Raw genomic sequence first — 12,197 nt, 5'->3', positions numbered from 1 at the left:
ACATTTGAATTTCCTTTTGGTACACTGTTTACCTTACTTATCAATTTTTCTATTGAGTTATTAATATTTTTCTTACTGAAATATATCCCCTTTTCTGAACATGGGTTGCGAATTTCTTTTTTTGAGACGAAATCTTGCTCTGTCACCCAGGCTGGAATGCAGTGGCGCGATCTCGGCTCACAGCAACCTCCGCCTCCCAGGTTCAAGTGATTCTCCTGCCTCCGCCTCCCGAAGAGCTGGGACTACAGGCACATGCCACCACACCTGGCTAAGTTTTTGTATTTTCAGTAGAGATGGAGTTTCACTGTGTTAGCCAGGATGGTCATGATCTCCTGACCTCGTGATCCACTTGCCTGGACCTCCCAAAGTGCTGGGATTACAGGTGTGAGCCCCCGCGCCCGGCCTTTTTTTGTATTTTTTTAGTAGAGATGGTGTTTCACGGTGCTGGCCAGGCTAGTCTCAAATTCCTGACCTTGTGATCCGCCCACCTCGGCCTCCCAAAGTGCTGGGATTACAGGTGTGAGCCACCGTGCCCGGCCTGGGCTACAAATTTCTTTTCCTAGTTTATAATTTGTCTGTTTTGCCATGCAGAAATTTTTCTACTTTTACAGCTGATTCTCAGTCTTTTATCACTTCCAGGTTTTATATCACACTTAGAAAAAAACAGCACAATTTTAACTGATGGCTCTCAGAAAAATTCAGTTTGGTTATGACTTTTATAGTTCAACTATATGAACAGAGCCTCTAACTGACAGAAATTTCCATTATACCTAAATCAGAATATACTTGGGAGGGCAGGAGCACAAACATTTTCTGGAAAAATTTTTTGCAAGTTATTAATCAGTAAAATAAAACTATTTGTATTCCCAGCAGTATAGGCCTTTGAAATCTAATTAATAGATTCTGTCTGAAAACTATCAGATCTGTTTTCAAATAATCTTTACATATTTAAATGAAGGCATTTAAGACCCATATGAATAAGAGACAACAGCACCGTACAACCCACGTGCATGAAGATATGAGTTTGAGGGTACTTCCTGAAGGAGGAAGACTTGGTAGGCTAGCTAACTACACAAAGGGCTAAAAGACATTCTTTGCCTAATATGGACCATCTGTGATAGAATACTAGCAATCTCAACCCTTATTTCAACCATGGAGAAGACACTATGACAGAAATATCACCATCGTTTTAACCAGTGCCCAAAAGTGTCAAGTATGAATCAGCATTTCCATCTTACAACCTATTTTCACTCCTATGTCCCTATTGCTTGATCTCTTTTAGTAAAAGTTCCTCTATACAAGATAAGGAGAAAAAGCATTCTTTTCTGATTATTATACATTAAATTTTTCTGGGTATTACAGTTGCATAAAAATCATGATAGTTTTGTGTGTGCGTGTGCGTGTGTGTGTGTGGTGTGTTTCTGAGACAGGGTTACACTCTGTTGCCCAGGCTAGACTGCAGTGGTGCGACCAGCTCACTGTAACCTCCACTTCCTGGGTTAAGTGATTCTCCAGCCTCAGCCTCCCTGTAGCTGGAACTACAGGAACAAGCCACCAACACCCGGCTAATTTTTGTATTTTTTTTTTTTTTGTAGAGATGGGGTTTCTCCATGTTGCCCAGGCTGGTCTCTAACTCCTGAGTTCAAAGTGATCCACCCGCCTCAGCCTCCCAAAGTGCTGGGATTACAGGCTCGAACCACCGGGCCCAGCAGTTTTCTTTTTTAAAGAATAAATATGTTTTACACTTAGAGTTCGGGAAAATTACTTAAAACTGGGCACAGGCCAGGAGTGGTGGCTCACACCTGTAATCCCAGCACTTTGGGAGGCTGAGGCAGGTGGATCATGAGGTCAGGAGTTTGAGACCAGCCTGGCCAACATGGTAAAACCCATCTTTACTAAAGATAAAAAAATTAGCTGGGTGTGGTAGCGCGTACCTGTAATCCCAGCTACTCAGGAGGCTGAGGCAGGAGAATCACTCGAACCCAGGAGGCGGAGGCTGCAGTGAGCTGAGATGGTGCCATTGCACTCCAGCCTGGGCGACAGGGCGAGACTCCATCTCAAAAAAAAAAAAAAAAAGAAAGAAAGAAAATACTGGGCACACAAGAGCTATAATAACAATCCATTCCAGTAAGATTCAGTTTATTTTCTTTTTTCTTTTTTTGGAGGCAGAGTCTCACTCTGTTGCCCAGGCTGGAGTGCAGTGGCACGATCTCAGCTCACTGCAACCTCCACCTCAAGGGTTCAAGCAATTCTTGTGCCTTAGCCACGTGAGTAGTTGGGACTACAGGCACATGCAACCATGCCCGGCTAATTTTTTGTATTTTTAGTAGAGATGGGGTTTCACCATGTTGGCCAGGCTGGTCTCAAACTCCTGAGCTCACACAATCTGCCCACCCCGGCCTCCCAAAGTGCTGGGATTACAGGCGTGAGCCGCTGTGCCCAGCCAGACTTAGTTTATTTTCTGTTGGAATTATTTATCTGAACAGATTATAAACCATCTTTACCAGGTTTGTGAAAATTCAGATGGTCTATGGGTGAGCTGTCACTCAGTTGCCAAACTGTCTTAATCTTCTTTTGACCACTATATATTTCCACTCTCCATTTCTGTGGCTTCTCACTAAGGAAAGAATAAAACGACAAAAGAAAAATTTTCAAAAACAGCCATTTACTTCCTTCCCTCTACAGCCATTTAGTGAAGTCTTCATGTGATAAGCACTGAGGACAAAGAGGTAAACGGGTCACAATTCCCGCCCTTGAGGTGTATAGTCAAGAGAGCGAGAAAAATAAGAATAAAAATAACAATTTGGAAAAAAAAATGCTACAACAGATAAATACTAGGTGTGTTAGGGGAAAACTGAAGACAGGAATGTAACTCGGATTGGGGATAGCAGAGTTGCAAAGAATCCTCAGAGGCTGTGATGTGTGAGCTGAGTATGAAATAACCAGGAGTTAGTTAGGCAGATAAAGTCCAGGATGAAGGAATGAAGTGTTGAGTATGCACCGAGGGTTAAGAGTGTGGAATGTCTGAAGAAATGCAGTAACACAGCATCCCTGTGATAGGAGACATTTAAACAGGAGGAAGTCCTGGTGGGATGTGAATTTTTAGGAAGATCATTTTGGCAATGACATAGAAAAGAAAGATAACAGAGGCAGAGCGCAGTTAGGAAAAAGGATTTTACCACAGTCCAGGTATGAAATGATGCAGATGTGAAACAAAGTAATGACGATGTGAAGATGTAGAGAAGGGGACAAATTCTAGAGTTACCAAGGTCTAGTCTACTCAGTAATCTTTTTTTTTTTTTTTGACAGGGTCTTGCTCTGTCACCCAGGCTGGAGTGCAGTGGCTTGATCACAGTTCACTACAGCTTCGACCTCCAGGCCTTAGGAAATTCCTCCTACCTCAGCCTCCCTAGTAGCTGGGACTACAGGTGCATGCCACCATGCCTGGCTAATTTTTATATTTTTTGTAGAGACAGGGTTTCACTGTGTTGCCCAGGCTGTCGGTAACCATTTAAAGGAGTGAGGGATGAGCGGAGGATAAGCACTAGGTTTTTGTTTTGGCCATTAGATAGAGATTAATGATAGTGATTTGAGAGACGAAGTATGGGAGGAGGAAAAAGCATTGAGAAGGGGATGAGGTGTTAGGCTTTAGAGTCTGAACTGCTACTTCAATAAGCTGGGGATTCACAGCTAATAGGCATTTAGAAAGATGGGTCTGAAGCTCAGAGAAGCTGGAGATGTGAGTTATGAATTATCGTTAGCCTAGACAAGTTGAAGCCTTGAGAATAAATGCAATCACCAAGGGAAGATAGGAAGTAAGAAGAAAAGAAGGCAGAGGGTAGAGTTCTGGTGAAAAGTGGCAGAAGAAGAAGTACTTGAAAAGAGAACTGTTCTCAGCCTTTCAGATGGGCCAGAAAGGTAGAATTCAAATTAAGACAGATGCTACGTCACAGAAAATAAGGAGATAGGTTCAAGACGGCAATAGTGCTAAATGCCAAACAGCCTTATACGTGCTTACTGAAGTAGACCGAGCATGGTGGCTCACGCCTGTAATCCCAGTACTTTGGGAGGCTCAGGTGGTCGGATCACAAGGTCAGAAGTTTGAGACCAGCCTGGCCAACATGGTGAAACACTGTCTCTACTAAAAATACAAAAATTAGCCGGGTGTGGTGGCGGGCGCCTGTAATCCCAGCTACTCCGGAGGCTGAGGCAGGAGAATTGCTTGAAACCAGAAGGCCGTGGTTGCAGTGAGCTGAGATTGCGCCACTGCACTCCAGCCTGGGAAATAAGAGCGAAACTCTGTCTAAAAAAAAAAAAAAAGTGCTTATTGAAGTAGGAAGACTGGGTGGGCCAACCAATTACACAATGAGCTAGATAGAAAACAATCTTTTACTGAAAAGCATCCATTGGATTTGACAATTAGAAGGTCATTGGTGACCTTTGCCAGAGCAATTTCAGGGGGAGTGATGGGAGTTTGGCTAAGAAAGAACTAAATACAGGGAGGACATAAATAGAGTGGCTATAGTATGAGAGAAATTTCAAGTATATCATATGCTGAGAGAAGAGTCAGGGAGACCCTCATTGGAGGCAACCTCAGTGTCCATGTGGATGAACAATCTATCATCTCAGCCTCACAGTTCCCTACTTCCTCTAATCCCAAACCCTTCTCTCACTCCCACAGTCATACCCTAGACCCTGTTATCACTATCCTGGTCATTTTTCTCCTAATCCATCATTTCCTTTCTGGCTATACTTTCCACTCTTCTCTGAAGGAATAACAAATACAGAGAAAAATGAAAGACTAGAGGCCCAACAGTCTAGAGAGAGGTCTGAGAGAAGGAAGAGGGAGAACTCTCTCAGACTATGGACACAGATGATTAAGGTTTCAGAGGTGACGAAGCTCTGGGTCATGAGGTCCCTACTGAATATGAACACTGAAATTGCCTAGGATCATGGGTGGACTTAAGATAATAAATTAAAATGCTTATTTATTATCATTATTATTATTATTTTTTGAGACGGAGTTTCACTCTTGTTGCCCAGGCTGGAGTGCAATGGCATGATCTCGGCTCACTGCAACCTCCGCCTCCCAGGTTTAAGCGATTCTCCTGCCTCAGCCTCCCGAGTAGCTGGGATTATAGGTGCATGCCACCACGCCCAGCTAATTTTTGTATTTTTAGTAGAGATGGGGTTTCACCATTTTGGCCAGGCTGGTCTCGAACTCCTGACCTCAGGGGATCCACCCGCCTCGGCCTCCCAAAGTGCTAGGATTACAGGTGTGAGCCACCACGCCCAGCTATTATTATTTTTTAATAGAGACAGGGTCTCATTATGTTGCCCAGGCTGGTCTCGAACTCCTGAGCTCAAGTTATCCTCCCACCTCAGCCTCCCATAGTGCTAGGATTACAGGCATGAGCCACCATGCCTAGCAAAAATTGCTTACCTTTGATATAAGTTCTTTACGGCAGTTGGTCTGACTGGCAGCTGAAAAATGTGTTGCTCATCAAGAGGATTTTGTTTGTAATATTTTATGCAGATCCTGAAAAAACAAAATGGAACCTCTTTTGAAAAAAAGAGCCATTTGACATAACGTTTTTCTGGTAGTCTAAAGCTCGTAAGGGAAACATTTTATTGAGTACTACTAACTAAAACATCAGCGAACACTTTTAGAGCCACAAAAGTAAACAAACAAACAAAACAACCCTACAAACAAAACTTAGGTTATGTTTTTTTCTTTGAAAACAAATCTCATTCACTTTTTAAAAATTAATAGACGTATTTCTCATAAATATAAAACAAATTTGAGGCCAAAGAAAGGCTTCGTGGGGAGAAAGAGGTTACAGAAAGAGAAAAACAATACAAAAAAAAGAGGCAGAAGAGAAACAAAAGTACAGCTTCCATGGTTTTCAGAGTCCAAGGAATTACAGTTAACTCATTCATTCCACTGATCTATAATGGGGGAAAAAAAAACAAAACTTGGAGATTCTATAAACAATAACAATTTCAAACTTTCCCCTCTACAACTGAGGCAAATTCTAATTTTGGAAAATGTAATGGTACATTTCCTTCCAGAGGGAAAAGAAACCCAGTCCTTCCACTGGACAGTTCACTTCCTAGTTTGAGGCCTCAAATACACATAAGATACCAGCAGTCCGTGTCTGAGAATTTTTCCAAATAACCTCTAGTCAAACTAATTGGAATCTCAAATTACAGCAGTCTCTACAATTACAGCAATGCTACTGACAGAGGTCTAGTAATACTATTTGATTCCATTGTTATCATTTAGATGGCTGGCAAGGCTATTTTGACCCAAATTGACAGGGATATAAAGAAGAGAAGGAACTAGTATTTATGAATACATGAGGTTATTAGATCCTTTTTACAGATGAGGAAACAGGATTCAGTGATGGAAACTTCCTAAGGAAGTTAGGAAGTGATGCAGCCAATGTCAAATCTGATTCCTTTTGAATCCAAAGCCTTTCCTGCCTATGGCACTGACTTAGACTCATGCATGCTACTGTAAAGACAGGATGAAGAGGTTCTATCCTAACTGGTAATAAAAACTGTACATATTTAGGCTGTAACTATTTCAAAAGAAATACATTTCTATATAAGTGAAGAATACAGATGTACTTACTGTGTTAAAGAAAAGAGGAGTTCATGTTGAGATTTAATGAAAGGCATGCAACTGACTAATATTTCTAGAATATGGTGGAGTTTTTGGACACGATAAACCTGTTCTTGTATATCTACTGATGGAGCAATGAAGTATTCCTGGAATGAAAAAATATAAGCAAAATAGAGATTTAAAGCACTTGTGTAACCTTTGTAAAGAATATAGGTATGCCTTCTACACCTACATTTGGATGCTTGATAACAGGCATTTAAAAAAAAAAAAGACCAGAAGCAGCTAGATAGAATTTCCCACCTTTCAATACTATTATTCAAACTAAATTATAGTCATGCACCATATAACAGTGTTTGAGTCAACAATGGATCACACATATTACAGTGGTCTTTTTTTTTTTTTTTTTTGAGACAGGGTCTCACTCTGCCACCCAGGCTGGAGTGCTGTGGCGTGATCTTGGCTCACTGCAACCTCCACCTCCCGGAGTCAAGTGATTCTCCCGCCTTAGCCTCTTGAGTAGCTGGGATTACAGGCATGCACCACCACACCCAGCTAATTTTCATATTTTTAGTAGAGATAGGAATTCACCATGTTGGCCAGGCTGGTCTCAAACTCCTGACCTCAAGTGATCTGTCTGCCTCAGCCTCCCAAAGTGCTGGGATTACAGGCGTAAACCACCGCGCCCGGCCTACAGTGGTCTTATAAGATCACAATAGAACTGAAAAATCCCTCTCGCCAGTAGTGACTTTGTAGCTGTAATGTAGTGCAATGCATTATTCCCTTGTTTGCTGTGATATTGGTATGAACAAAACTATTCCTCAAAAAGAGCCTCAGGCAGGTCCTTCAGGAGGTATTCCAGAAGGCACCTATGTTATCTCATAGGTGATAACAGTTCCATGTGTGTTCTTGCCCCTGGAGAGCTTCCAGTGAGACAAGATGTGGAGGCGGAAGACAGTGATACTGATGATCCCGACCTAGGCGAATGTGTGTGTCTATGTCTTAGTTTTTAACAAACATATTTAAAACAAAAAAAAAAGTTAAAGATAGAAAAAAGCTCATAGAATAAGAATACAAAGAGAAAATATTTTTGTATAGCTGTACAATGTGTTTGTATTTTAAGTGTTATTACAAAAAAATCAAAAAGTTTAGAAAAATTTAAAAGTTTATAATGTAAAAAAGTTATAGTAAGTTATGGTTAAATTTTTATTGAAGAAACAAATTTTTAAATAAATTTGGTGTAGCCTAAGTATACAGTGTTTATAGTCTACAGTAGTGTACAGTAATGTTCTACACCTTCACATTCACTCACCACTCACTCACTGACCCACCCAGAGCAACTTCCAGTCCTGCAAGCTCCATTCATGGTAAGTGCCCTGTACAGGTATCCACGTTTTTATCTTTTGTACGTTATTTTTACTGTACCCCTTCTATGTTTAGATACACAAATACCATTATGTTACAATTACCTACAGTATTCAGTACAAAAATATACTGTAAAGGTTTATAGCCTAGGTGTGCAGTAGGTTATACCATCTAAGTTTGTTTACGCCACTCCCTGAAATTTGAACAATAAGGAAATCACCTAATCACACATTTTTAAAAAAATGACACATTTCTCAGAATGTATCCCCATCATTAAGTGAAGTATGACTGTATATACAGATACAGTTGTCCATTGGTATCCATGGAGGATTGGTACCATGATCCCCTTTGTATACCAAAATCCATGGATGCTCAAGTCCTTTATATAAAATAGTATAGTATTTGCGTATAACCTATGCACACCCTCCTGTATGCTTTAAATCACCTCTAGATTACTTGTAATGCCTAATACAATGTAAATGCTACATAAATAGTTGTTTACACTTACTGTTTAGAGAATGACAAGAAAAAAAGAGAATAATGACAAGAAGAAATCCACACATATTCAGTACAGACATAATCATCCCTTTTTTTTGAAACAGGGTCTTGCTCTGTCACCAAGGCTGGAGTGCAGATAGACAAAAAAGTAGCCCACGATCACAGCTCACTGCAGCTTCAACTTCCCCGGCTCAAGTGAGCTTCCTACCTCAGCCTCCCAAGTAGCTGGGACCACAGGCACAGACAACCATGCCTGGCTAATTTTTTTATTTTTGTAGAGATGGAGTCTCCCTATGTTGCCCAGGCTGATCTCACACTCCTGGGCTCAAGTGATCCTCCCAAAGTGTTGGGATTACAGGAGGGAGCCACTGTGCCCAGCCTTTTTTTTTTTTTTAAACATTTTCAATCTGCAGTTGGTTGAATCCATGGATGCAGAACCCACAGACATAGAGGACCAACTGTGTGTATGTATGTATGTGTGTGTGTGTGTGCGCGTGTGTGTGTGTAGTTTTTGCTAGAACATGTGTCCACTAAAAATATATGCCCTTAATAAAATGTTTAAAATTTGAATAGTAAAAATTAAACCTCAGAAGAATCCAGTTGAGTCTATTTTGCACAACAGATATAGTTAGTTTTTCTATCTTGTATTTTCATAAGAGAGAAATGATAAACAAATTGATACTATAAATTCATTTTCAAAAGGATCTTTCAATGAACGTCAAAGATCAGTACAGACACTATTCAACCTTCTGAAGTTTCTGAATGGGCTAGGAAAATACAACAAAGTTCATAACGATGATCCTGAAACCCAAAAGTATACATTAAAGATTATAAATTATTTGGAAAATAAACTTTCAAGTGTAATATAAATGGATAAAGAGAAAATAAAACAAACATTGCTTTACAGAACCTATCAAAGAAAGGCATTCCCTAAGCATTCTGGATAGATGAGATGTGTGATAGTACACTGGCTTCAGTAGGATATAACTATATATAAGTATCACAAATTTATAGAGAGTGAGAAATGACATTGAATGGGCTACTTTTTTGTCTATCTTACTAGGCAGTAATAACTACGGGCACTGCCTGTCTTATTTATCCATTTCCCAGGACCTAAGACAGTGGCTAGCATATTATTGGCAGTTAATAACTGCACACAGAATGACTGAATAAAAGAAAAACCAATTTTAGAATAAAAAAATAAACTCACCAAATGATTCAAAGATGCAAGTTCCTGACCTATTAAGAAAAAACACATACATGCAAAAACACTTCAGGTATTTTCTATTACATATTAAGGAATCTATATAAATTTTTTATAGTTCCTATATGAAAGAGATTGTCAAGCTAAGTAGTTCCTCACAAAAGGCCAAGTTTCCTGGCATATTATACCATAAATATATACTAATATTTATTCTAAAAATGATCACAGCTTCTCTCTCATTAAAAACAACCAAGTTTAGGGTATTAAAACAGCATCTCATAAAAGGATTTTTTTATTTAAAATACTAACTTCATAGAACCACAAATGTTTGAACTAAAAACAAATAAATTATCAAGAACTATGGATATAATGCATTTGATATCTTTACTGGGGGGGAACTAAGGCCCAGAGAAGGGAAATGCTCATCTCATAGCGAACCAGGTACAAAGCCAGGAAGGACTACAGACGATGAGGGACAAGCAGAAACAGAAAATCCGAGAATATCTGTGACTGATAACTGTTATGTGTTTTTTAATTTTTTGAGCCAGGAAAGATACTTACCTATGAAAAAACTGATATAATCTTTCTTTAGTTTGTCCAAACCAATTTCCAAAAGCATTTGAACTGGAATAGTCCCACTGAGAGAAACTGTGTCCATGGTTCCATGATAAGACTGATGAATGAGCTTACTTAGTAAACTATTACTTCCACTATGGAGCTAGAAATCAGGAAAATTTTATAAAACCATGAATAAATATATAAATAAACCCAACAAGTAAAAGAGAAGCAAATTACAGTAGCTACAAACTAAAAATTATAAGCTTGCATTCCTAGTCTCCTAACACTATAAATTGTTTGAACGAAACCCCCCAAGTTATAAACATCAGTTTTTTGTTTTGAGACAGAGTCTTGCTCTGTCACCCAGGCTGGAGTGCAGTGGCACGATCTCGGCTCACAGCAACCTCTACCTCCCAGGTTCAAGCAATTCTCCTGCCTTAGCCTCCTGAGTAGCTGGGTCTAAAGGAGCATGCCACTGCACCTGGCTAATTTTTATATTTTTAGTAGAGATGGGGTTTCACCATGTTGGCCAGGCTGCTCTCAAAGTCCTGATCTCGTGATCTGCCCGCGTCGGACTCCCAAAGTGCTGGGATTACAGGCAGGAGCCATGGCGCTCGGCCAGAACGTCAGTTTTTAAAATGCCATTTCTGGAACTGGGCGCAGTGGTTTACACCTGTAATTCCAGCACTTGGGAGGCTGAGGAGGGTAGATCACTTGAGGTCAGGAGTTTGAGACCAGCCTGGACAACATGGTGAAACCCCATCTCTACTAAAAATACAAAATAAACTGGCCGTGGTAGCAAGCGCCTGTAGTCCCGGCTCGGGAGGCTGAGGCAAGAGAACAGCTTGAGCCTGGGAGGCAGAGGCTGCAGTGAGCCGAGATCACAGCACTGCACTCCAGCCTGGGCAATAGAGCAAGACTCTGACTCAAAAAAATAAAATAAAATAAAATAAAATAAAATAAAATAAAATAAAAAAAGCCATTCCTATCTCATGTGTTTAAGTCCAAAGCAACTAAGAAGGGTTTAAACTTATCATCCCCAGATACGATTCCACCAAAGAGAAGCCAGAGCTGTTCCTTTGAAACTTTACAACTAGGAATTCTCCTCTCCTAGCTGAGAGGAGAATCTTTTCCACAATTGAACATCTTCTTCTACACCAAAAATCTGCTGCTGCAGTTAAACAAGCTCCCTCAATGGTCCATGCATGTTCATAAGGAACTCCTCATTGGCTACAATATCCAACATACGAACTTGATAATTTGTAAATTAAAAAGAGCTGTGAATTTACAATTTAATTTGTGTTCCAAATGTTAAGCGATTCATTTTAGGTACTCATAAAATATGTCATTTTCCCACTACTTTCTATTTCTCTACTTTAACTTTCATCATAATCTTTGCAAGGTCTTTTTACAATATATACATAAATAGTTTCACTTTGTTTGCACTCATAGTACATGGTAAGGTTAGTAAGGTTATACTTGTAAACATCTCATGAACACAGAAACTCTCAAGAGAAAAATTCAATGGCTAAAACTAAAATGCCTAGAATCACTAATGCCCAATTAAGCAGAGCTTGCATGCCTTTACTCTGGAATGTACCTTGTTCACACCCATAAAAGTTTATAACTTTTATAATGATGAATTGGTAGTCATATTACCTAAAATAATTCCTATTAAAAATCTTTTTAACTTTTTACTTAGCTTTTTCTTGACTATAAAAGTGGCACAAGTTCACTGTGGAAAATTCATAAAGTAGAAATATAACACAGTTGGAAAAACTTGTTTTTTATGAGACGGAGTCTTACTCTGTTGCCCAGGCTGGAGTGGAGTGGTGCAATCTCAGCTCACTGCCACCTCCGCCTCCTGGGTTCAAGCAATTCTCCTGCCTCAGCCTCCTGAGTATCTCAGATTACAGGTGCCTGCCACCATGCCTGGCTAATTTTTTT

At 39.9% G+C, this 12,197-nt stretch overlaps 1 protein-coding gene across 4 annotated transcripts in view; it reads right to left on the bottom strand.

The window, feature by feature from the left end:
- ZWILCH (zwilch kinetochore protein) overlaps window positions 1-12,197 on the bottom strand; it is a 44,442-nt gene that overhangs the window by 6,777 nt on the left and 25,468 nt on the right. For all 4 annotated transcript variants that reach the window (XM_054667708.2, XM_063795190.1, XM_510495.9 and 1 more), the window contains exons 13-17: window positions 10,254-10,410; window positions 9,699-9,727; window positions 6,638-6,774; window positions 5,444-5,539; window positions 2,505-2,617 (exon numbers count right to left, since the gene is read on the bottom strand). In XM_054667708.2, coding sequence (XP_054523683.1) covers window positions 2,505-2,617; window positions 5,444-5,539; window positions 6,638-6,774; window positions 9,699-9,727; window positions 10,254-10,410 — 532 coding nt within the window. The remainder of the gene's footprint in view (window positions 1-2,504; window positions 2,618-5,443; window positions 5,540-6,637; window positions 6,775-9,698; window positions 9,728-10,253; window positions 10,411-12,197) is intronic.

The sequence above is a fragment of the Pan troglodytes genome, chromosome 16 (genome assembly GCF_028858775.2).
Source record: "Pan troglodytes isolate AG18354 chromosome 16, NHGRI_mPanTro3-v2.0_pri, whole genome shotgun sequence".
NCBI lineage: Eukaryota > Metazoa > Chordata > Mammalia > Primates > Hominidae > Pan > Pan troglodytes.
Note: the sequence above shows the minus strand (reverse complement) of the source record. Positions and strands in the feature narration are given on the sequence as shown.